This window comes from Zeus faber (genome assembly GCF_960531495.2).
Source record: "Zeus faber genome assembly, chromosome: 4".
Lineage (NCBI taxonomy): Eukaryota > Metazoa > Chordata > Actinopteri > Zeiformes > Zeidae > Zeus > Zeus faber.
In genome coordinates, this window is record NC_137191.1 from 31808983 (window position 1) to 31836240 (window position 27258).

At 42.8% G+C, this 27258-nt stretch overlaps 1 protein-coding gene across 1 annotated transcript; it reads left to right on the forward strand.

Annotated features, from left to right (window-relative positions):
• zdhhc5a (zDHHC palmitoyltransferase 5a) lies at positions 1-27229 on the forward strand. Its single transcript, XM_079998661.1, has 11 exons — positions 1-357; positions 7220-7341; positions 8551-8708; positions 11331-11503; positions 11767-11869; positions 15646-15737; positions 16391-16517; positions 16892-17000; positions 17428-17537; positions 21671-22674; positions 25377-27229. Exons 1-11 carry the CDS (start codon positions 191-193, stop codon positions 25618-25620), a joined length of 2409 nt encoding a protein of 802 aa, XP_079854787.1. The 5' UTR covers positions 1-190; the 3' UTR covers positions 25621-27229.
• The last annotated feature ends 29 nt before the right edge of the window (positions 27230-27258 follow it).

Below are 27258 nucleotides of genomic sequence, written 5' to 3' on the forward strand. Positions count from 1 at the left end.
CACAAAGGTTAGTGATCTCCCCAACCGCTCAGCTGGGTATTCTAGCCAAAACACACGCGCACATCTTCGACGGCAAGCACGGGCATCACAACAAATTCCTCAACAGGGCGCTCTCAGAATCCACACACACACTCGTACAGTAATTTTAGTCTGTGTACTCCCACACCCTGGACTGACTGTGCAGGAAGTGATGCCGGGTGGAGGCAGTAGCACCAAGAGCGGAGGCGGGGCCTCCTCGTCGCCCCTCCCGCACGCCATTGCCCCGCCCAGGAGGCCTCTGCGACCGTCCCGCTACGTGCCTGTGTCGGCAGCCACCTTCTTCCTGGTGGGATCCACCACCCTCTTCTTCTGCTTCACGTGAGTGGGCGCATCAACATGCACACACACTCACATGCACATGTCCCTTCCCCCAAAAACCTGTGTTTTTAAAAGAAGTTAGTAGGCTTGTGCCGATATTGCGATATTTGCCACCATATTAGATATTTTCGCAGTATCTCAATATTGCTAATAATATCATGTATCGCGATATTTGGGCTGGGCTAGAGGACTAAGGAATTTTCTGAACCGTGACAAACAATCCTTGATTAATTGATAACATAAAAGGTAAAGACATCACCGGGGGTGCAGCCATGGCGTATGGGGACCTATGCAACTTTGCTCCCCTCCAAGGTCTTTTGACTTGGCTCGAGGAGCGTTTCTTCTCATTTAATTTAATTTCAAAATGGAGACGTTTGATCCAAGACTTGCTGGTTTGTGCATACAGGAATATTTACGACCTGTCTTTGCGCAAGTTAAATATAAAAAGAAAATTTCCATCCTCCGCGACGGAATGAGTCGGATCTTACGTAGCAGATCAAGTCTGGTGCAGATATTGACATTATTATAAAATTATTAAACTAAAATTGTTACATATAATAACAGACACAAAATCATTTTGTTTAATATATTCTATTGGAGTCATCACCATAGCAACATATCGTTTGTTTCATTTTGCCATCGTACCTCTCCCTCACTCCGGGTTTTCCTCCCCCAGTGCCGTTCATAAAGTGCCGTTACCTCGTTCTTGTCTACCCTGTTCCATTTGAATGCAGCATTAGTTGTTGAGCAACAATAAACATATAGTTTCCTCCTTGGCATCAAGAAGCTCCCGTTTTCTATGCCAAACCATGTTTGTTGTTTGTCGTTCTTCCGGAAGCCTCCATCTACTTCTACTACTTCCTGCTCCACTGGGCTTCTCGACTGCCCCCCGTCGTTAAAATCCGTACTTCTACTACTACTGCTAATTTATTTTTCTCGAAACGCCCTGCGCCCCAAAAATGCCCGTTGATACTTTACTTAATTACAACAAGACCGCAGATTGTTCAGTTGTTATCCATCAGACAAAACTTTATCTATTCAATTCTTATTAGAAATTTATCACGAGTTGAATTGTTAACATCCCTATGCGTGACTGCATTGCGATATAACATTTTGGATATTGCCCAAGCCTAGTACTGATACACAGAGCCACCATTTAACATTAACATATTTGGACTGTAGTGAAAATAACTTAATTAGATTAGATAAGTTATGAAAGCGCGATAGTCTCAAAATATTGCCAACCCAATATAACCTTCCCCCCCAATAATGCCCCGCTCTAAATGGCAACCAAAAACGAAACATTCTTCTTTTAGGGGGGGTCTTTCAATGTGCAAAATAACTAAAGGTATTCCTCACTTAACGACGAGTTCCGTTCCTACAACCAGGTCGTTAAGTGAATTGGTCGATAAGCGAGGACCTGTGTTATTTCACGGTAAGGGGGCGTGGCCATTGCGAATGCTAGTGTAATGGATACTGACAGACTGCAGGAAGACTGAGACTGAGATTGCTGATGCACAATGAGATGCTTGACAATGAGACGCTGTGCACACAGTGCGCACGCCACGGTATTGTATGCAGCGCACAATACAGACTGGTCAAACAGCTTGTCGTAAGTCTGAACGGTTGTTAAACAGGTGGGTCGTTTAGTGAGGAGTACCTGTATTCTTTAACCAGCTAGTTTGTCCCTTGAGATTATTTCAGAACACATACACAGCCTCTGACACACAGCACCCCAGCAGTGTGAAAAACAGTGCAGTATGAACAGCCGTCAACACTTATCAGACTGACACGTGTGTGTGTGTGTGTGTGTGTGTGTGTGTGTGTGTGTGTGTGTGTGTGTGTGTGTGTGTGTGTGTGTGTGTGTGTGTGTGTGTGTGTGTGTGTGTGTGTGTGTGTGTGTGTGAAGCCACACAACGCAGGTTAGAGGAAAAAATCATGTGCGGTTATCCGCCCTGCGAGCCTGAAATGTGAACATCTGCGTCTGTGTAGGAGGGAGCCTGAGAGCGTTAGTAGCAGCATGGTTCTGTGTGCCATGTCTGCATGTGCCGTGCCACTTGGGACTGTCAGATAATGAGATTTGAGACACCGATTTGGTGTGTTTGCATGTGTCCAGGTATGTTAGGGTGTGGATGAACGTTCGTTTGTTGTGACTAGGAATTTGGATACTCTAGCCTCTGATATGAGTATGTATTGCAGTTTTGTAGGTAGTGCAGGTTCATATTCCATCTTATTAAAATAGTGTTATTCTGTTAACTAAAAATAAGTCAAAACTGGGACAAGCCTAGTTGAAGCAGTTGAAGAATGTGAAAGAAAGAATATACTGTATGTCACAGTGCCCCCCCCCCCCCCCCAGGCAATCAACAGCAAACCTGAAAAGATAAGCTCGCAAATTAGTCATATTTTCCACAATTATGCCATCAAACATCGTATAACAAATATTGGAATACCTTGACACAATGCAAGCGATCTCAACAAAATTAGATCCCATTGACACCCAATTATGCGGTTTATTATGCCACAATGCAGTTATGTGGCAGTAGAATGTTTCAACGAGAACAGCCAGTTACTTGCTGAAATTGGTTTCAACTTAAGAGTCCGTGCCTACCTCGCTTTCCTTCCCTTGCAAACTGTAAAATGTAGTTCTGCTGCACTTTAGTTCTCTCTTCATGTGCAGCGTCATCAGCAGTGCTCTCTGTTCCAGTAGCTTTAGGTGTTTGGTGACCCAAAGATTTACATTTACATTTAGTCATTTGGCAGACGCTTTTATCCAAAGCGACTTACAAGGGAGAATAACATTCAGCTACATTGCGACAGAGATTAGTGTAACAACAACATTGGTGTAACAATAAATACTGCAAGGTGGTGCTAAGTAATTAGAAGTTTAAAAGATGCCCTAATCCGATTGTTTGAGGAGAATAATAATACAAAATCTCAATGGCAAATTTTTTTCAGATTATTTTTTATCTCCCATACATTACTTGGATGTGACTTCACCGGTATAAGGTGTGCATGCATGCGTGCGTGCGTGCGTGTGTGTGGCCGGTCAGCCCTCTGCCTCTGATTAGAGAACAGAAGAGAAAATAGGCCAACATCTGTCACTTTGAGACCCCCCCGCCCCCTCGCCCCATCCATCTTTCTAACACACTTACACACTGTGTGACTCTTTGTCTCTTCCAGAGTTTCCGTGAGGTTAAAAACTGGTGACAGTCCACGTGTGTTGGAGGATTTCAATGTCCTGGACAAATGGGAGAGATCCTGATCAAATATTATCTGTGTTTATTGAGCTTGAAAACGATTGATAGGCAGGCTATATAAAGAATGAAATTATGAAGGCATGTAGATTTATAATACTTTTTATTTAATATTCAAGATTAAATACGTTCTGTCAGTTAACGCCATTTTGAAAATAAGTAAATATATATTACAAATATTACTACTTGAAATCAAATAATTTCCATTTGTGAACAATAAGTAACAAGTGCAGCTGCTTTAATTAACATTTCTCTGAAACAAAATTTTGATTAAATCAAATACAATAAATATGGCAAGTTGGTCTTAATAAATAATAAAGCTGGATGTTGTCCGTCTTCGTCGGGACGCACAACTGGAGCAGAACTTGGATATTTACCATCTACTTTGGGTCGGAACTTAAATATTGGAAAAAAACTTCAAACTATGGATTTATGTGGCCCTGTTGACAACGATACATCATCTTTCTGCTTCTCCTCTGTGTTTTGAATGCTGCGGCGCTCTCTCTCCGCCCCATGTGTACGGTGTTTACAAGCGCAGACCTGCCCACGAGGGAGGGGTGGGGCTTATTTCCATATCGACAACTCTGCAAATGCGGAAATGAACAGATCTGCAAAAGACTATCAAAATGATTGTCTGTTTTATGTTGACATTAAGGAAAAAAATATACTGATATTATTGTTATTTTGTTATTTGTTATTGCATGAATACTAATTGTGCTTATAGGGAATTATTTTCACCGGACATTATGACCAGAGAGATTTAAATATGTCGGAGTTTAACAGATTTACCCGGTCAAAAACCGACAATTACTGGATAACTGAAACGCGGGTCTCTTCTCTTCGCTGCTGGTTTCTAACTTCGCCTTTTTCCCTTCTGTCACACTTTCCTCCTCTCTCTCCCTGTGTCTTGTCTGTCTGTCATCTACCGGCTCAAGCAATAACAGAAGGTGATGGGGTTAAAATCTTGTTGAACTTCGACAAGCTGCGGGGGCATTTGGTTCATTTCCACCTTATATCGTTGTGATACACTTCGTATTTTGCATATGAACTCTCAGAAATGTTAATCAGTAAGATCTTTCTTCATTCTTAGTATACTGCAGGGCTCGACAGTAACCGTTGCCCTCGGCAACCATATAGTCAATTGGCAACCATTTCGTGGCCTCTGGTTGTCCCCTTTTTGGCAATCATTTTTTAACATAAAAAATAGGGACATCAAATTCCCCAATGTGCACCTCAAAAAAAAAGTGTGTGTGTGTGTGTGTGTGTGTGTGTTTGTGTGTGTGTGTGTTTGTGTGTGTGTGTGTGTGTGTGTGTGTGTGTGTGTGTGTGTGTGTGTGTGTGTGTGTGTGTGTGTGTGTGTGTGTGTGTGTGTGTGTGTGTGTGTGTGTGTGTGTGTGTGTGTGTGCGTGCGTGCGCGCGTTGCATTGGTGATATTTAAATATTGCTCTTACAGTCGGAACCAGAATGCTACACGTGCGTTTATTCACGTGCGCGCCGGTGCGCACAGGCACCTGTTCATCTTTTAATGCCTCTCGTCGTCACCTGTGATGTGAGAACAGCAGATTTTCCGCACGGTCATAGGGAGTAAAAGTGTGCGTCCTCCTCATAGTTGAGTTATAAAATCCCAGCGCCCCACGGACATCTCTTGTGCCAGGCTGCTGACAACACTGTCAGCTGAAGAGTCAATCACAATGGACGGCAGTAGAGCAAGGTTATTACAGTCAGGGATGCAAACAAAATGGCGACCCATTTCAGCTTTTTTATTTATTTATTTATTTATTTTCTTTTTTTTTCTTTTTATCCGTCCGAGAGACCGACACCATCAGGCACGTGCGGGGGCGGGCAGAGGGTGCCTGAGCACTTTTGCCCCATGGTGCCTTTTTTATCAGTGTTTTTTTTTTTTTTTGTGTGAATGGGCATCGAGGTACGCGATGTGCACACGGTGGAGCGTAGATCACAGGCACCCCGATGTGCCCAATCGCAGGCACCCTTGATCTGTGCTCCCCTGTGAAACCGAACACTTCCTCACTCACTCTCTTACCCCAGCATTAACCCACAGTATTAATGAGCATGGCTCAGACCTCATCTGGTGGAGAGCTTCCTTTTAATGGCAAGATGCAAACGATTGTTAACAATGAGGGGACAAACAGTACTGTTGAGGTTCTTACTTTCTGTGTGTTACCATATACATGTGGGAGACGTCTGATCAGGTGTGTGTGACCAGAGGAGTTAGTGTTATCACAGCTCTTGTCTGTCTTGACTTATGTTTCTTCCCCTCTGAAGATATAAATTCTGTAAAGTATTAGATCAAATACAAATTATAAAGAATTTGGTTTGGTTACTGTTATAAAGATTTTTAACATTCTTTTATGCCACACTTTCATTATTAAGCTGATGTATAACTGCATAGTTTCTTAATTACTGAAAATATAAGGTGACTAATTAAAGTGGATGCCTGTTTGCGAGCCTGGCAACCACTAAGGGTGAGCCCTGTACTGCCTACTTCTGCTCACAGTATGCCTTGTTTTGTACTCTGTTCCACGCAAAACCAGAACGTGTGTGTGTGTGTGTGTGTGTGTGTGTGTGTGTGTGTGTGTGTGTGTGTGTGTGTGTGTGTGTGTGTGTGTGTGTGTGTGTGTGTGTGTGTGTGTGTGTGTGTGTGTGTGTGTGTGTGTGGTCAACTCGACTGTAGTTTGAAGAATTTTCGATCCTAGGCCGATTTAGCAGGGCGAGCAGGTGATGAATCGAACATTCACACAAAAGCACATCAACTCTCTAAGTCCTTTTGATGGATCCATTGAGAATGATCTCAGGCAGGGCCCAAGCTACAGACTGCTTGAAGTAGGCGACTAGGCAGTGTGTCTGCATCGCATCAGTTGTGTGTCTCTAAAAGTTTAAAACGGAGTATACCGCTAATGATGTTGTGCTGGAAGAAAGTGCAGGAATCCGTGCAGTGTCGATACGAACCGCAGCAGAACTTGGTATTTCTCAGTTTACGAGGCAAGGAGGAGCTCGGAGATAACTTTTTCCTTTTGTTGAACATTTGACTATGTTCTTTACCTCTATTTATAGTGCTCACAAAAGCTAGCGATAAAAGTGAGTGCCGGTGTATGGATTTACAGTATGTGGACTTCATTAACATGTGGGTCAATGACACTTTTTTTTTGTGTCAATTATCACATTACACCAGATATGAAGACGCATGTAAAATAGAAACTCTCTGTAAAGTACACTCAATTTCAAACCATTTTTTGGGGAGTTTTGTCTCTCAAAAGTCAAAGACAGTGAAAAGACCTACAAGGCTTTTTACAGTTGTACCCCCTGACATTTTTCACTAATTAACAAATTATGTAAAAAATCGAAGCAACCAAGTATTGCAACTTAATAGAGAAACGTGAATAAACAAAATACATCGAATTCACCAATTTCCTCCCTGATTACTCATATTATGGAACTCGATGGTTTGTTGCCGGGACACCCTAACTGCTCAGACCAACACAGGAGGTGGAAGTTAGTATGTTCTAATGTTTTCTCGCTGGTACCTCTTCTTTTTTTCTCTCCTTGTGACAGTCCAAAGCTTACTCTCTCTCTTGCTCGCTCATTCGCAGGTGTCCATGGCTTTCGGAGCGTTTCTCCGTAGCCGTACCGATCTACAACGGAGTCATTTTCCTGCTGGTCCTGGCCAACTTCTCTATGGCCACGTTCATGGATCCTGGAATCTTCCCCAGAGGTGCGTCAGAGCTGCTGCTACTGCTGGTGGTGTGCTGTGAAAACTTAGCAACTTCAGCCAGCATTTTCCGTTTTTGTCCGGCTTGAAATAGTCACCCATTTTATAATATAATGTAAATTTCATGACAATCATTCATGATTACTGTGTCGAACCTCACCATAATGTATTCACATCTGAATGGGAAACTGTATTCCCCAAATCTAGGTAAAATAATGACTAAAAGGTTATATAGAGAAGTAGAAAAACAAATCAAATCAATTATCCATTGCTGTGTGGTGCAGACTCTGTTTGACTAAGTTTGTACTGTGCACATCTGTAAAGTTGCAAGTTGCTAGATCCCCCAAGTCTAGCGTCAACCCCCCCCCCCCCCACACACACACACACGTCTTTAACTGTTTTGCATTAACATTTTTATGTTTATTAGTAACATTTTAAATTAAACTATCAACAACCTGTTTGTCTAGTAATTTCTCATGAATTCTCAAATATCTTGTGACTATATATGTTTATATAGCGCTTTTCTATTCTTGCGGCAACTCAAAGCATTGCGTTGGAATGCATGCCCCACATTCATACACCGATTGCAGTGGCAACCGCGCAAGGCACACAATTGCTCTTGGGGAGCAGTTAGCAGGTTAAGTGTCTTGCTCAAGGACACTTGAGCACCAGCTACCATATGTTACTAGTAACAGCAAAAGAAGGCGAGATGATGACAAAGCGGCGTAAAACCTCATTTCGCTATGCGGCTCATACAGTATGTGCGTGCATTATGGGACAGGACAGTAGGCAGTTAAATCACAGGCACAAAAGAAATCTCGACGATAGGCACACCTCGGAATTCTTAGAAACCGTTCCAAGAAAGAGGAACCCCTGCAGTGCACACCGCCACAGTGCAGGTACACCGCCACATGCACGTGCACACTCAGCTTCCCACTGCTACATGCACGTGCACACTCTTCTCCCTCTCCCATTTGGAAATCAGAAATGTTTGTTTTTTTATTTGATTTTGAACGTTTTGAATAGGCTATAATCAGTAAAGTTTGTAGAAAGTTAAAAAAAAAAAGAAAAAAAAAGAAACAAATGATTTTCAATTTTGATTTTAATATTTAATATCTCAAACACAGAACCCCATAGGATTCAATGACAGAAAAGTCCAAATTGTTACTTGTAACATTGCAATAGTTAGTTAGTTATGTCTCTCCTGTCTAGCGGAGGAAGACGAGGACAAGGAGGATGACTTCCGTGCCCCCCTCTACAAGACGGTGGAGATCCGGGGTATCCAGGTGAGGATGAAGTGGTGCTCCACCTGCCGCTTCTACAGGCCGCCGCGCTGCTCCCACTGCTCCGTCTGCGATAACTGCGTGGAGGTATGCCACTTGCATCTACACCCTTAAGCTTCCACAAGTCTAAATCATAAACAAGGGCAGTCCAACCCAATCCATTGCGCTGAACATCTAGACTTAAGGCACTGTTGTAGGCACAGCCAAACAGAGCGTTTCAGGAATAACAAATGTTCAGAAAAAGGGAGCAGAATTTTGAGTTTGTGTGTTGGAGTGTGTGTGAGCCCTACATTTGCCAACCTCAAAATTGGGCTGTCTTAAAAAACTGTGATTGTTTCCATTTCTGAATCAATTCGAAAAAATGTAAAATTTATACTTTGTTTGGAAGTTATGCCGACCAAATTATTTGTAAAGTATTTCATTTCTCTATTAGTCTGAATTTGTTCTGTGAATTATATATGTTTTTGTACTCTGATGTATACTGATGGCATGCTAAGTCAGTAGTTAATCTCCATGTATAACCTGTCAATATATCGATATAGAATCTCATCAATATCCGATTTAATCGATATTGAATTGAATTGTGACCCTTGGTTTCAAAATCAAATCGAAATATGACTGCAGGCAACAATATGTGGAGTCCAGTGTGGTCTGCCCTTCATTAAAGTTCAATGGAAGAGTGTGCTTTGGCTCTGTTCTCGTGTGTTTTGCGACTGCAGAAGTTGTAGTAGAGTAGAGTTTGTATCTTATTGTGGCAGTTAGGCCTACCACGCACCTCCCAAGTGGCGTGTTCAGGGACCTCCGGCACAGAGACACAGAAGACAGGGGTTGTAAACACCAGTTTATTGTAGAGTGTGGGCCAGTTGTAATTAGCCCAGGAGCAGATAGCATGTGTCACGACACAGGCTCCAAACCTGAGTGCGTTGGGATCGGGGTTTTACCTGCTGCTCGTTAGACCAACCAATGAGCAACAGGTATGCAGCCACTCTGATCCCAATGACCTAGATCCAAGTCAGGTGTGGCTCCTCAAACCACACCATTCCCACACCACATTCTCCCAACACCAAATTGAGGCCAGGGAGAATACCTGGCCGAAGCATACCCCCACCAAGCAGAGAACAAAAAATGAAAGAAAGCCAAAAAAAGCTGACTCTAAAACAGGGTTGCTATACCTGAAAAGGATAGACTCTGATGCAGGGTTCCTATACCTTAAATAATAAAAACACCAGACTCTGAAACAGGGTTCCCATACCTCAAACCAACAGATGCCCAAAAAATATTAACTGGTCCCTAAATCCCCCTAAAAAAAAACCCCTAAATAAAAGAGCACATTGTTATTGCTGTAAATTGTCTATTTGTTACCAAAGCATCGATCAGTAATAAAGTTAAGATGCAAAAAAATTAAATAATATTAATCAGTCAGTTCAGTTCAGTTCAGTTCCTCCCGTTCCTTCTGGAACATTGGGCGACGAGTCCCCACCATTCACCAGAATGGCGTCTTCTCGTCGTTTCCATAACATGCTTTTTTTACGGGGTGAGGTTGTTAACCCCACGCCCAACCCCCAACCTGGAGGACCGGGTGCTGACTTACCCGCGTAATAAATAATAATAAATATGTTGATTTCTGTGGTGCTCCTAAATTTTGTGCTGGTGCTCCTAAAATTTTCAGTAGTCACTACTAGCTTCACTACTAGTTGAAAATGTTAGTCTGGAGCCCTGCCCTAGTTAGGGACCCCTCATCAGGTGCACAGCACCCCTCCGCCTTGACCTCGCCGCTTCCCGGGGCCGCGTACTTGCTGACTCGCTTCCCCGTCCCCGGCTGGGATTCCTGACCCCCGGGGCTCGGGCACACCACCGGCCTACCTCTGCCCGGTCCGCCGGGAAGATGGAGCTTGAGTGCGTGGGATATACCCGAACAATGCCTGGGCAGCGGTATTTAAAATCCGATTGGTTATTGAAGGATGTGATTAAAGGTTTCAAATGGCTCTTATAATATACAAAATATTTTTTATAATCTACTCAGTATTTCTTCTGACTTTTAGACTAATTGACTAGTCTAAGTTTAAACTTCTCTTTAAACATTAGGGGTAATTAATTGTTAGGAATATCCCCACCTGAATGTGTCCCAACAACCAGCAAGGGCACTGAACATTTTGTTAATCAGTAACACCAACACAATAACTTATAACCAGCCCTAAACGGGTGGCTTGTATGAAGCGAACCGGCTGTTAATTACCAGCAAAAGCTGTAATTATACTTCTAAATGTATCAGAACAACCGGCAAGGAGACTGAACATTTATTTTTGTTAAAATGTGTTTCAAATTAAAAGGTGTCTAGCGTTTCATACAGGGGTCCAGTTATATCCAGGTCTAAGGTTAACTTTGACAAGGTGCAGCTCCTGAATGGAGTTTTGTTTAATTTTTCCTTGTGACCAACTGACAGATGGAAAAACTTGGTCGACTAAGATTCTTCTCGTCAACTCTCTGTTCATATACAAAGAGGTTTAGGCATATCTTCGTCTTAAATTACTTCACTGTGAATTAATCTACCTGTCTACCTTCAAGTGTGTTTGGTGTTTAGTTTCTCACTCTTCCCTTCCCCACATGCTTTCTCTTGGCCGTGATTCTAGAATTTGAGATGTGTACACGGATCCTAGTTCCAGCTTTGTAAGTGCATATAACCTCTCCTCCGGCCCCCCTCCCCCGCAGGACTTTGACCATCACTGTCCGTGGGTGAACAACTGCATCGGTAGGAGGAACTACCGTTACTTCTTCCTATTCCTGCTCTCGCTCACGGCCCACATCATGGCTGTCTTCGGTTTCGGCCTCCTCTTCATCCTGTACCACCGGCAGAATATTGACCGCCTGCACGCCATCGTCACGTATCCTTTTTAAAAAGCCAGACTTGAGCAGTTGAGAAACATGTTATCGTCATGATATTATCAAGGAATATTGTGATGTCGCTTATAAGAAATTGTTCCTTTTACTCGCACACTAAAGTACGCTTGACAATAGTGTACAAATATCTAGTATGTAGAACGTAGTGCACTATTTCAGACGCGTGGACTCTTTTGGGAAACCGGCAGTGAGGTAGCATTATCACTTCTGTGATTGTCCTTAACTGCCCCCTTCCTTGCTGCCTCAGCCTGGCTGTGATGTGCGTGGCAGGGCTGTTCTTCATCCCGGTGGCTGGCCTCACCGGCTTCCACATAGTGCTGGTGGCAAGAGGAAGGACCACCAATGAACAGGTAGGACATTCCACTGACAGTACAGGTCTGTTGAGCAGAGCCATTAACGATTTAAACGTCATCACCCAGAAACATCAGGATATCTACTCGCAGTATGAAAACAACAAAATTGATTAATTAAACAGAAACAAAAATCTGATAATACTTAAACACTAATGCTAATAATACTGTCTTAAAGGCAGTATCACCTAGTAACTGATCAATGTCAGTTGGCGGAAAAAGAAAATAATTTGGTTGGCTGTTAAGTGAGGTTTGGATGAACAGGGTTCTTGAACTTGGACATGGATTTTGGCGGTAGGCAAGGGTAAATTGGGAAAGAATCAAAACCATAATTTACCATTTAACCTTGTACATTACAGGGTTCTTATCAGGTCATTGGAGGGCTTGAATTTTGTCCTCAGAAATGTAAGTGCTGGAATAACTTGAAAATGGCTGAATTGATTGAAAAGTCCTTCAAAAAACCTGATAATTGAAAACCTGTGATATTCCCCCCAGTTTTGTTCCAAGTTGTAACGTAAGAAACATTTTCAAGAATCGTTTTCACGACATAGATTATATCAGGGAAATGTAACTTTAATCCAGCATGGTTGTAAATAGACACTTATAATAGTATATGACAATGAGATTAATAAAATATAAATATATAAATATAAATATATATATATATATATACACACACACACACACACACACACACACACACACACACACACACAGTGGGTCAAAAAAGTATTTAGTCAGCCACCAATTGTGCAAATTCTCCCACTTAAAAAGATGAGAGGCCTGTTATTTTCATCAGAGGTACACCTCAACTATGAGAGACAAAATGAGAAAAAAAAATCCAGAAAATCACTGTCTGATTTTTAAAGAATTTATTTGCAAATTATGGTGGAAAATAAGTATTTGGTCAATAACAAAAGTTCATCTCAATACTTTGTTATATACCCTTTGTTTGCAATGACAGAGGTCAAACGTTTTCTGTAAGTCTTCACAAGGTTTTCACACACTGTTGCTGGTATTTTGGCCCAATCCTCCATGCAGATCTCCTCTAGAGCAGTGATGTTTTGGGGCTGTCGCTGGGCAACACGGACTTTCAACTCCCTCCAAAGATTTTCTATGGGGTTGAGATCTGGAGACTGGCTAGGCCACTCCAGGACCTTGAAATGCTTCTTACGAAGCCACTCCTTCGTTGCCCGGGCGGTGTGTTTGGGATCATTGTCATGCTGAAAGACCCAGCCACGTTTCATCTTCAATGCCCTTGCTGATGGAAGGAGGTTTTCACTCAAAATCTCACGATATATGGCCCCATTCATTCTTTCCTTTACACGGATCAGTCGTCCTGGTCCCTTTGCAGAAAAACAGCCCCAAAGCATGATGTTTCCGCACCCATGCTTCACAGTAGGTATGGTGTTCTTTGGATGCAACTCAGCTTTCTTTCTCCTCCAAACACGACAAGTTGAGTTTTTACCAAAAAGTTCTATTTTGGTTTCATCTGACCATATGACATTCTCCCATTCATCTTCTGGATCATCCAAATGCTCTCTAGCAAACTTCAGACGGGTCTGGACATGTACTGGCTTAAGCAGGGGGACACGTCTGGCACTGCAGGATTTGAGTCCCTGGCGGCGTAGTGTGTTACTGATGGTAGCCTTTGTTACTTTGGTCCCAGCTCTCTGCAAGTCATTCACTAGGTCCCCCCGTGGGGTTCTGGGATGTTTGCTCACCGTTCTTGTGATCATTTTGACCCCACGGGGTGAGATCTTGCGTTGAGCCCCAGATCGAGGGAGATTATCAGTGGTCTTGTATGTCTTCCATTTTCTAATAATTGCTCACACAGTTGATTTCTTCACAACAAGCTGCTTACCTATTGCAGATTCAGTCTTCCCAGCCTGGTGCAGGTCTACAATTTTGTTTCTGGTGTCCTTTGACAGCTCTTTGGTCTTGGCCATAGTGGAGTTTGGAGTGTGACTGTTTGAGGTTGTGGACAGGTGTCTTTTATACTGATAACGAGTTCAAACAGGTGCCATTAATACAGGTAAGGAGTGGAGGACAGAGGAGCCTCTTAAAGAAAAAGTTACAGGTCTGTGAAAACCAGAAATCTTGCTTGTTTGTAGGTGACCAAATACTTATTTTACCGAGGAATTTACCAATTAATTCATTAAAAATCCTACAGTGCAATTTCCTGGATTCTTTCCCCCCATTCTGTCTCTCATAGTCGAAGTGTACCTATGATGAAAATTACAGGCCTCTCTCATCTTTTTAAGTGGGAGAACTTGCACAATTGGTGGCTGACTAAATACTCTTTTGCCCCACTGTATGTATGTATGTATGTATGTATGTATGTATGTGTGTGTGTGTGTGTGTGTGTGTGTGTGTGTGTGTGTGTGTGTGTGTGTGTGTGTGTGTGTGTGTGTGTGTGTGTGTGTATATATATGTATATATATATATATACACAGATCAGCCACAACATTAAAACCACCTGCCTAATATTGTGTAGCTCCCCCTTGTGCCGCCAAAACAGCTCTGACTCGTCGAGGCATTGACTGCACAAGACCTCTGAAGGTGTCCTGTGGGATCTGGCACCAAGACATTGACAGCAGATCCTTTAAGTCTGTAAGTTGCGAGGTGGGGCCTCCGTGGATTGAACTTGTTGTTCTAGCACAACCCACAAATGCTCGATCGGATTGATGTCTGGGAAATTTGGAGGCCAAATCAACACCTTGATCTCTTTGTCTCTTTCTCAAACCATTCCTGAACAATTTTTGGAGTGGGGCAGGGCGCATTATCCTGCTGAAAGAGGCCTTTGTCATCAGGGAATACAGTTGCCATGAAGGGGTGTGTACTTGGTCTGCAACAATGTTTAGGGAGGTGGTACATGTCAAAGTAACATCCACATGAATGCCAGGACCCAAGGCTTCGCAGTAGAACATTGCCCAGAGCATCACACTCTCTCCGTCCGCTTGCCTTCTTCCAACAGTACATCCTGGTGCCAACTCTTCCCCAGGTTAAAGACGCACACATACCTGGCCATCCACATGATGTTAACGAAAAGGTGATCAGACCAGGCCACCTTCTTCCATTGCTCCATGCTCCAGTTTTGACGTTCATATGCCCATTGTAGGCGCTTTCTGCGGTGGACAGGGGTCAGCATGGGCACCCTGACCGGTCTGCAGCTACGCAGCCCCATACACAGCAAGCTGTGATGCACTGTGTGTTCTGACACCTTTCTATCATAGCCAGCATGAACTTTTTGAGCAGTTTGTGCTTCTGTGGGATTGGACTAGACGGGCGAGCCTTTCAATCTCATTTTGTAATGTCAGAACAAACCCTGATATGAACATTTCAGTCGTACAACTAAAGCAACAATCCATTTTGCTTTCATATGAATTCCATATATCACTGATTTATTCGCGCTTCCAACCCTGTATTTATGTTTGTTCAAACATTTAATCCCTCTCTCGAATGAAAATGTACATCTGCCTGTCTAATCACCGAAGAAAAGGAAATTATATTAATCCGTATTTTCATTGCCTCCCTCCCGTATCCTCTGATCCCATTCCTTTGTTGTTTGCTCTGGACATGGCCTGTTTGACTGAGACTGAGATTAGACTATGACTGAGACTGAGTCCATCATTCTGATCGAAATAAATAAATAATTGAAAAATACTATTTTTGTCTTTTGCTTCCATCTCCCTCCACTTACCTCTTCTTTATGTCTCTCTCTCTCGCTCTCTCTCTCTCTCTCTCTCTCTCTCTCTCTGTCTCTGTCACTTCAGGTGACCGGCAAGTTCCGTGGAGGGGTCAATCCTTTCACGAACGGCTGTTGGAAAAACGTCTCCCACGTCCTCTGCAGCTCACAAGCACCCAGGCATGGCCATCTACTTTGAAGGAGCTTCAGAGTTTTAGTCAAATGTCATATTGATCAATCTCAGTGGAATTCGTTAACATTGGATTTAGAATTTATGAGCAGAGGCTCTTTTTGAATTTTTCCGTGTACCCTTGTAGCAACTAATTTACAGTGTAGGTGCTTATATTAGTGTAATATATTATAGTTTCTCTTGAAACCAAATACAGTACAGTAGTACACGCGGGAAGTGCCTGCCTAACAAGAATTGCAAAACCAACTCACCAATATAGTAGCTGAGTTAATCTGCCTGATTCACTGTATAGTCACAATGTCAGACAATTTTGAACTCGCACCGTGTAATTTGTCATTATTTATGCTGCTCTGTTACTGACTGTTCTTGAGGTTCTCCACACTGCTATAATCACAGCATAACCAAGATATTTAAAATGCATGTATGTATTCATATCAGTACATATCTTGTGTAGCAGCATATGTTCTTAAATTCACGCTTTAAAAATTCTAAGTTTGTCTTAAGCTCAACCTTATTTAATTTTCTCAATCTCAGTCCACCCCGGAAATCCATTAAAAAAAAGAATAATGAAAGAATTTAAATCTATTAGCACCCAGTGTGGGTCTTCTAAAAACACAAATGTATCTTGGTGTGTTCTCTCCAGGTATCTGGGGAGGAAGAGGCGTACCCAGAGTGTGTGTGTGCAGCCACCCTTTCTAAGGCCACAGATGTCTGAGGCCCAGCTAGCTGCTAAGATTCTGGACAACGGCATACAGGGAGATCTGCACAGGGTAGGAGGCCCCCTAACGAGCCTGCAAATATAAAGGATGTGCCCTATGTTTTTTCTTCTTTTCAGACAATACTTGGAATACCCAGTAACTTTCAGGAATTGATTTCTCTGCTTTGTTTAAACTAAATGAAAATATAACACCATTCTTTCACTGTTACCATGTTACTGTGTCACATCATCATTTTCACGCTTGAGAGTAGACAAGCACAGTATTGGAACTTAAACTGTGTCTGCATCCTTTGTCTGTCAAAACTATGGTCTGAGCCACCAATGACTGGGAAGCCATTTCTCTCTCTCCTTTGTTTGCCCCTCCCACACACACACACACACACACACACACACACACACACACACACACACACACACACCTTGCAGTCTAAGTCCAGTCTGGAGATGATGGAGAGCCAGTCATGCGATGCCGAGCCACCACCCCCTCCTAAACCGGAGCTCCGCTATCCAGGGCTAACCAGGGGAAATACTGAGGGTAATTTTATTTTTCACCAAGAGTTAGTTGTATTGTTCTGTCTGCAGAGTAGTAATTGCAACGCAATAACACCGCTTATCTCATTCCTCCTTTGAAATTGTTGCATTAGAATGCATTCAAACTCACTATATATTGGTTGTGCACATGCCTATAGGGTCCTTTTTAAAAATGTTTTTGATAAAAGATTGACTCAAATTGAAGCAAGTTCTACTGCAGTCCTTGCATTTACTGTATGGGCAAAACACTCCCTGCAGCATCAACAATAGCGATGTCAACCATACCTTGTTGGCACCTTGTTACCAAAGCTACAGTTTGAAGGAGCTGCGAAACAGGTTCTTACCGTGACCTTGTCGTTGTCAGTAGTTGGAGTGTCAATGCGCATGAAAACATGCTTAATATCTTCCTGGCAAACTCCTTCCATCCACAGAGAGCAGCCTGTTGAACAAGACCCCCCCCACCCCCACCATGTACAAGTACAGACCCACTTACAGCCCCAGCAAGAACCACACGGCGCTCACACACGCCTACGCCAACCAGGTAACACGCATAAACAAAGACACTAGACAGACAACGTTTTTGTTTGACATGTTTTTTTATTTATTTATTTATTTATTTTTAAACTATCAGCATGATTGGTCATGCAAATTAGTGTACCTACACACTATACCCACAGGTGTCTCTGATAACATTTATAAAAAAAACTTGCCGTGAATGAGCAGGCATGTTTGTGATGGTGTGTGCGTTTGTGATGGAGGGAGCGATTTTGCATCACATTTTCCATCTCATTATTCTGTGGCATATTTTTTTAACTTCTCGTTATGATTTCGATCTGATTGGCTAACAAATCTTTTGTCTATTTTTGTTTTTGTCTTGTTTTCCTTTTTGATTTCCCGTTGACCATCATGATTTGGTTTCCTAGTGGCTTTCTGTTGATCAGTATCAGTAAGTGCACGTTCTGAAAACTTCACCTCTTTCCATTCTCTTTCCAACACCCTTCCGTTCATCCCAGACATGGGGGGGAGGGCACTTGAATACATTTGAGATTCTGCGAGGCCTCTAACTTGATAGCACCCGCTTACTTGCTTGACTTATCCAGATTACGTTTTGATGCTATTAATCATTGTGGCTCTAATCACGTCAGAAAAAGGTCGCTCTCTCTACACTCATGCATCAAAACGACCAGTGAGGCATCAAAACTATTTTAGTTTTGACCAAGTACAAGTTCTGACACTGATATTTCCTGTTGCGATAATGTTGAGATCAGAAATTTCCAAGATATGATTTAAGTAATTTCAGCAGTTTATTCACTGCTTTCTATGAACAAAATCAAGTTTATCATGGAACTGTAGCCAAGATTAAAAAAAAAAAAAAAAAAAAATGGAACGCGATATTGCTTTGATCAGCAACAACATTATGTATAGTTGTTATCGGATTTTGATTATCAGAGCTTTTCTACGATGTACTCGCATACGAGCACAGTGTAGGACTTGCTCCTACTGTGCAGTGCCCCTGTATCCACAGCTCTCAGTCGGGCTCGATTCAGGGATGTTGTAACTTTGTGCATGAAATCGACTAAGGAGGTGGCCGTAATGTATTGAATTGTTCTTTTGCCCATGTTTGGTCCACACACACCATGTCTTTCTATCCAGCCATCCATCCAGCTTGCCGACCCTGTTAAACCTTTCCCTTTATTTTTTTTATTTTTCTAGTCTATTGTCGAAATCCACCCATCCCTCCCTTCTCTTGTTCTTATCCGATCTGTGTTTTGCAACCCTTTAAATTACAGGCCCTTAATTACCATTGATTACACAGCAATCTCTGTGTAACTGAGGGGAAACATTTGAAATGACTGGGTTTTATGTCATAATAAACCAGAAATTACCCAATGTTTTTTTTTTTTTGTTTGTTTTCTTTTATGCTATTGAATCAGATGTAATTATGCAATAATTTGACACTGGTACAGTCACAGACCCTACGTAAGATTCTCATGAAGCCCAGCAGTTTTTCCTAATATAAATTAAGTCAATAGACAAAAAACATCCCCAAGCTAGGGCTTTGGTAAGGAGCCTTTCAGTGTGCAGGTAGGGCTCAAGGCAGGGGCTGCTCTTTAGCAAACTATGAGTTCAGGTTCGTTTTAGTATTGTTGCCTTCTACAGTGTATATGGCTTACTACTAGTTAATTACTATATAACAGCTTAATTTTAGCATATTACTCAGACATTAGGGTGTAATGCCTGTAGTTGAAATGGCTTTTCTCCTGGTACAGTTATTGTAGGAGCAGATCCCTTGTCAATTATCTTGTCACTCTTTTTTTAGCTGTCTTGTTAATTACCCATTGTAGTTTGTGTAGTAGAGTCCTAGCTGTCTTTAGTTTACTCATTTGTTTCTCTTAAGCTGCCAAATATCATTTCAGCACCGCCATGTTTGTAGATCTCCATTGTAGAGGTTTTAGCTTACTGATTGCCAGTTGATACTGTAAACAATCCAGCTTCACTGGTAAAAACAATTAAGGCATCAATTGGAAAATCAACCAATGTTCTAAAGTTCCAGAATAATTTGTTTTTTGTTTTGGAGCCAAACAATATTTACAGGACACCAATTATGGGGATGGTAGCTCAGGCGGTAGAGCTGGTGGTCTAGTGATCTAAAGGTTGCTGGTTCGATCCCAGGCTCCTCCTGCTAGCATACTGTAGTGTCCTTGAGCAAGACACTTAACCCCTAATTGCTCCTGATGGCTGCGTCCGTCGGTGTTTGAACAATTGTAAGTCGCTTTGGATAAAAGCGTCTGATAAATGACTAAAAATGTAAATGTAAATGTAAATTATGTGGGATTTTTCAACAACAACTATTGATGTTGTTACTAAAAAAGGAAAAAAAAAAAAGTGATATACCTGATCTTCAGTTAATGCTAGAGTCAATCAGTTGAAAATTGCCATCTTTTTTAACGACAATATATATGTTGGCGAAATGTCAAGTGTTTCCCCTCTATGCACCTAGCGGCGTTGCTGCTGCTGAAATATGGCAACAGCTGCTGGATTAAAAAAATTTAAATTAGGGGGGAGGAGAGGGTCTTAACGTTCTATTATTTTGAGCTATGGATGCTTCATATCCAGGGCAATTCACACACCTGTGAGTAAAGCATATAAATTAGAAACTTTGCGCTTACCTGATAATGTCAGCACAACCATTATAACAACAAGCGCAAGGGCCACCATGACTAGGGCTGGGTATATACTCAATACCTTCAAGCTATCGGCCGAAATATCGCAATACCAAGTAGTATTGAAACTTCTTTAGTCAAACAATACCTGTATTTGATCCATTTTGTATTCAGATTTAGAAAAAAATGACTATTTTTATGGTTGTGCTTGCAGCCAATCAACACAAGTGTTCTTCTAGTTAATGCCACTTGTGATTGGCCCACTACCGCAGTTACAACAGTTAAAGGATCTGTTAAAGGATAAGTTCACAATTTTTCAAGTCTGTCTTGAAACAAATGTTTTATTTGAAGGTCATGTATGCCCGCATGCTTGTCATAGTGATGTCATACACCATTGACAAGCAAATCTATGCAGGTAGCACCTAGACCTGTCATGCACTATTGCATACAGCTTCCCAAAGCCAGCTTTACACTGAATCTGACAAACGACAATAACTCGCCAGACGTCGTAAGTCTAACTACAGTCATTGGACCTGGGCTTAAAACTAAGTTGGGTACATAAAATAATGACCTTATTAATCTTTATGTTGGGTGTCATCATATTCACTATTAATAATTTTGAATTCATTGTGTGTATTTTTTTATACACACTTTGTAAAGACGATATAAAGGAAAACACAATATAAAGGAAGTTTAAAACTCATTAATTGAAAATGATAAATGTCCCGCTGAGCAAAATACTCGATGTTGTACTGGGGAAGATGGAGACGTCCCATTTTCTGCAAAATCAAAAAAACGCACTACGGCGGTTGTCAGAGGTCAGGATCCGACAGTTTGATGCGTTTTTGGATTCGGTGTGAAGGCAGCTTGAGTGGTGGTTTTGCACTCAGCTGTGCCCTTTTGAAATGGTTAAACATTGCTGCTGAGATAGGCTAGACCTAGCAAGTTTGACATAACTTTTGCACACCATCCATGAAGTGGGCTTTCACATAATTATTTCTGTCACTGTGTGCATTTGGCTTTTCAAACCTTTTCCTTTCAAAACTCAGACAATTCCGCCCGAAACACATCAGTCCTCACCAATACTATAATGTGTACAAGAATTTTTTACAAGATTAAGTAAATTCCAGCCTGCATAATATTATACAAATTTGTAAAATATGGATTTTTTTTAATATATAAATATAATATTTTTTTTCAGAATATTAAGCTTTATTCATATACAAATGCAAAGTGATTGGAATGTGTTCTTGAATGTTTCAATAAACTCCTGCCATAGTTTATACCACTTTATATGGTATCCGTGGAACTGAAAATAGTGTACAAAATGAAGTATGAAAACTTGCCAGGCCTAAAGACCAAGTGCTATGTCAGTATGTTACCACTAGAGGGAGAAGTGTAGGGCAGACGGTGTTCAGTGTTGGATTATGAACTAACTATATGTTGTGCAAGTATGGCAGCGTGCTCTCGGTGACTCCCGGTCTTTCCTCTTCCCATCTGTGCTCTCCAGCTAAGTCGAGGAGAGAGTGTGGGCAGCGGCAGGGAGGCCTCCTCCTCCACCTCCTCCCTCCTCCAGGCCAGCCAGCAGCCTGGCTTCCGCTCCCAGCCCAGCCTGGACGGCCGGGAGCTCCTCCCTGACAGAGTGGCGGCAGCAGGGGGGGAGAGGAGGGAGGGGGGCATCCCTGGCTACTCCCTCGGCGGACGCTCTTACCCCTCCTTCTCCGACCCAGCCGTCATATCGGCTCGCACGTCGAACTCCACCCACGCAGCGGAGGCCACGCCCACCTCGGCCAGCTACAAGAGCCTGGCTAGTCAGACCCCGCCCCGCAACGGCAGCCTATCGTATGAGAGCCTGCTGACGGGAGCAGAGGACACGGCGGGGCCCACCGCCCCCGAGCTTTCGCCTAGGGGGCCCTGCACACCAACCTACGCCGCCGGCTACACCCCTGCCCCGCCCTTCCTCTCGGAGATGCACTCCTCTTCCTCGCAATCCCCACACCACCACCACCACCATCATCATCACCACCACCAGCACCACCGCTCGTCGCAGCAGCCGCACCTCCACCGCTCCTCCTCCTCAGCCTCCTCGTCCCCCCCGCCCCCCCTTGCTGACCGGGATCCTTCTTCTGTCGCCCCCTCTTCGGTGGTGGCCCCACCCCCTCACCACCACCATACCCACCACTCCCACCACCACCAGACCTCTGGTCGTCCGCCACGCTTCTCAGCTCCCCACCAGCACCACCAAAACCACCACTACCCCTATCGCACGCGCTCCACGGACGCCCCGCCGTGCAGCAGCAGCAGTGGTGGTAGCAGTACCACCCACCCCCTGCCCCGCTCGCCACAACCCCCACCGCTGGGGAAGTCGCTGTCCTACTCGAGTGCGGCGGCGGCCGAAATGCAGTACCGGCTCGTCCGGAAGGCCTCTGCATCGGCCGGGGCAAACGCTGCGGGGGTGGGAGGCAACATAGGAGGAGGAGGAGGTGGAGGAGTGGGGGGGATTCAAGCACCAAAGTGAGTATAAAGAAAGAGTGCTGTCCGGTTATGGGAGACGATGGTTTTTTCCCGCTGCTAGCCCCAAAAACCGTCCACCTGCCTAAACACCCAATTGACTCCTGCTCCTCTTCCTCCTCATCCACCTTCTTCTTCTACTACTTCTTTTTCCTGCCCTCCTCGTCTTCCTCCTCCTCCTCCTCCTACCAGAGATCCTGTGAGTTCTACTTTCCCTTTGTTTGTCTTGTTCTATGCTTGTGTTCCTTTGTGCTGTAGTCCTGTGTTGTCTTTGTCTCATTTTGGTTTTATTGTTTAGCAGATGGTTACAGTGGCGCTTGAAAAATGTACCCTTTAGAATGTCCTGAATTTCTGCATCAAGAACCCAATTAACTAAATAACACAAAAACTCTGTACCTTGCGTAAAAATATATAATACTGGGTCTTCCCCATGTGGGTTTTGTGGAAGTATGCCGTGCCTCAGGCACAGGAGGATCTCAGCTGTCGATGCTCATGGTAGAAATGCTTGCAAAACTGTTTCCATAGAGTTTGGGCTCCTGTAATCCACTGTCAGTCAAACTGAGTGGTCGTCTCATAAAAAAAATCCAATAGCAAGTCTGTAATATTCCAGGAGGTCACACAGAACCCCAGGGTAGTGTCTAAGGATCTGCAGACCTCTCTTGCAATTGGCTAAATGCAGTGTACACCGTCCGGTAAAGCTAAGGGGTAGCGACTGCTCTACACAAAGAACATGCTGCTGAACATTTTCAAAATACAACTTTAATGAGCTCAAAGGCTATTAGAAGAATGTTCGGTGGACAGACGTGTGGGAATTACAACTTCAGGTTTACTGTATATGAGAAATGGTATGTTTGGCAAAAACTGCACTCCAACATGAGAACATGTTTTTACACGCCACGCATGGTAGTGTCACGATTTGGGACTGCTTTGTTGCCTTGGGATCAAGGTGGCTTGGCAGTCACTGATGGAACTGTGACCTGTGGATTGTACCGACAAATTCTAAAGAAGAATGTTATTTTTCATCTGTTTTTCGGACTTGGATGAAGATCCGATCACATCATGTATCAAATTTATGCAGAAATTTAGAAAATTCTAAAGTGTTCACCGACTTTAAGCATCACTGTAGTAATTCCACAATAATAACTTTTGCCATCTGCATGCAGTGCGTTAAATTAAAGATGATTAAATTTTCTTTGGTGTTGAGAGCGGTCAAGGATAATTAAACTTAAGTAATTAAAAGAGTAAAGCGCTCTTTTGATATACAGTAGAACCCCGTTTATCCAAATTGCCAAGGAATCAGATAATTTCTAGATTTTTGCTTTCTCACCAGCCATGTTGGATGGTTATTAGGTAACAGTGGCTGAATAAATCTATTATCAAATGTGTATTGAAAACCTCATGGCTTCCATTTTATTGGATTTTATGGATTATACTGTTGAGTAAATAATGTTGGATATTCGGTTTCTTAACCAAGTTGCAGTGGCTCTGTTCAATTGCCCTGTATGCAAATAGGCTGCCCTTGAAGTCTAACAATAATGGCAATGTTAGGCCCACTGTATTGATTTTATGTTTGGCGATCATACAATATTCATCTTTGTTTCTGGCGAAGTTCAAATTCAATTTTATCCTATGTCCAGTGTTTCCCAATGTGTGGGCTGCGGCCTCCTGGTGGGCCGTGAAGGCACTGCAAGTGGGCCGCGAGGTCATTTGGACAGTGGTCATTTTGTAATTAAGTTTGAAATTACCATAAAATAGTTATGATTAAATATTTACATTTAGAGACGTTATCAGAACTAATAAAACAAAGCCATGGGATTTAAATTACGTGTTATTCTTCATTTATTTGACCTATTTTTTTATTTGTTAACCCTATTTTTACATTTTGTTGCTTTACTAATTTTTACGTGTATGTGGATGGATTATTAATTTGCACTGCATTGCCCTAGGCCCACGTTCATAGAATTTTCCTGTTTATGAAATTAAAATAAATGTATAGGGAAATACTTCATCTTAGTCTCATGTGTTGAACAGAGTTGTGATTAAAGTTTTGGGTGGGTCGTGGCATTCTTTCATTTGGGAATGGCTGCCATATGGGATTGATTTAGGAACAGTTTTTCGTATATATACTTTCATGTTTCAGTCTCCTGAATGACTATCCTTCCTCTGGGGTTCAGATGAATGACATTCTACTGTAGTACTTAGTAAAGATGGCTGGCTGCAGTCCCCAAAAATCTGATGTTAGAATTTTCTGTGGCGGTACTTAAGCTTCAGCATTCTCAAGAGTAAAGCTTTTATTCCTACTGGAATTTCTGAGAACTAAATTAAATCCAAATATAATGTATAGCGAGGCATGTAGCGTACTCGAAAATGTGCTCTGATAAAAGTAGCATTACTTAAAAATGATTTCCTTCCAAGTAAAAGTAGTTGACATGGTTTGAATTGTTAAGTACTTATTATCAAGTACTAGTTACTTTCAGTGAATTTAATGTTTTTTTCACTGAAGCGTCTACTTTCAAACTGCTATGTTAAAGGATACAGCCTTTAATGGAGGACATTTTTACTAACTTCAGCAATCAAATATGTACTGTCTGTCTCCGATGGAGTTGAGTTCTAACGTGTTGACCTGCGATGAAACAGAATAGACTCGGACTCCACGGGTCCGTTGCGGCCTGTTGCTGACACCTGTTCTCTGCCCCACCCCCTAGAGCTGAACCCTTCCAGATGAACCCACTCAGTCGGACCAACGGGGGCCAGGTCCTATCTTCCTCCTCCGCACCGTGCTCCGCCCCTTCCTCTCCCTCGCGTCCTGTCGGCCCGTCGCCCATCCGGCATGGTGGAGTGGCCCGCCCGGGCCCCGGTGTGGTGCTGAGCCCCGCACACAGAGCCCCGGCAACCGGGGTCAAGAAGGTGACCGGCGTCGGGGGAACCACCTACGAGATCTCTGTCTGAGAACTCCTCCTCCGGTTGCTGCCATTGGAGATATGATGGGCCAAAGGGAAAACCTAACTCTTGGCGGTACTAGAATTTTGGGGGGGGGGGGGGGGCATACAAGTGGAACTATTTTTCGTGGACCATTGAGGCCTGACTCCCTCTCAAAATCAGAACTCTTAACAGATCCAAGTGCTGCGGGCTGCTGCTGATCTGACGGGAGTGAGCCAGTAGTGGAATTTAATCCAAAATGGCGGGGGTGACATTTTGGCCGGAATGGCTCACTTGGTCCCGTTCGTTTCCGTAGAGACTTGTGTGACTGTAGTACTGCCAGTGGGCGCAACCTTTTGGGCCCCTCGCCACCCCCCCGCACTGCCACCGCCAAGATTCAGGGCTTGGTTTCTACCATTAACAAGTGACAGAGCGCTCGTATCCAAGTGTCCTCCCAGCACAGCGTTGCGCCTGTGCCAGGACCAAGAGACGAGTTGTTTTATTTTGATTTATTTTTACGAAACCGTGAGCGTTGCCGCTCCGTCCCCAACTTTCAGGGTTTTCCTTTCAAAAGACGAGACAAGGAAACGTGCGAGGAACCCCGGTTAGGTGACGACACGCCACCGCGATGGGGCAGCTGAACACAGTGGATGACTCTCTGGACTGTCCACCAGGGGGCGGCAAAAATAACACTGTTGGCTGTGGATGAATTAGCCTTTTTTTTTCCTTTGTTCTTTTTTATACAACGAAGGGGGAAGCACAACATCAACTAAACATTGATTTCTCTCTTGATTGGTTTTTATTGATTTATCCTAGATGTGAATAAGATTCAGTGTTTGTACAGAATGGTGTGATTTAAATGTGGATTTTCCCTAAACAGAAAAAAAACAAGCAAAATGGTGGCATTGATGATGGACTGCAGCATGCACTATTACTACTATTACTACTCACCACTGTGGGCAACTGTGATTGGCTGTCGTCTCCTGACCAACCAGAGAGTGGGTTACTAAATTTGAACAAGGAAGTGGGTGTTTTGGCTTTTGGACATTATTGGGTCTTTTTGAGACGTGCAGCCTTTTCTTTAAAAAAAAAAAAAAAAAAAGACAAACACAAAACAGAAATTGCCTTGGAAATCAAAGAAATGTGCGTTGTTTTTTAATTTCACTTATTTAATTTCAAATTGTTTTATATGAATTTCTATATGAATATAGCTATTGATAAATGAGTTTTTAATATTGAGGATGTGTTTCTGAATCGGAAGAGAGGTGAAAAGGGCCCTGCATTTATTTTTATTTTTATTTATTTTTTGCAGTTGCTCCAAACAAAATTCATTCAATGAGTGTTTTTATTTATTTCTATTTTTTTAATTTTTTTTTTTTTTAAGAGAAGATTAACCAAGGTGCAATGGGCCTTTGTTTGTAGAGCATGTCTATGGTTATTCCATGTGTTTTAAAACGTGATGAAGCCACCACCAAACGACAGGCACTTAAAGTCTTCCTTTCTCCTCGTATCATTTCAAAGTTTGTTTTTTTTCCCTTTTGCCATGTCTTTTTTTTTCCTCACTCTGGGCTGTGGTTCACAACATTTTATGCCCTTTTTACCAGACATTTCTTCTTACATTTCTGGACTTTATTTTTAGCCTGTGTTGTATTGAGGTGCACTTTATTT

What these genes read in the sequence shown, in the direction of transcription:
- zdhhc5a (XM_079998661.1), top strand. Translation starts at nt 191, where the DNA reads ATGCCGGGTGGAGGCAGTAGCACCAAGAGCGGAGGCGGGGCCTCCTCG. An exon ending in TCTGCGATAACTGCGTGGAG is followed by an intron (nt 8,709 to 11,330) that starts GTATGCCACTTG and finishes CCTCCCCCGCAG; the next exon opens with GACTTTGACCATCACTGTCC. An exon ending in CACACGCCTACGCCAACCAG is followed by an intron (nt 17,538 to 21,670) that starts GTAACACGCATA and finishes TGTGCTCTCCAG; the next exon opens with CTAAGTCGAGGAGAGAGTGT.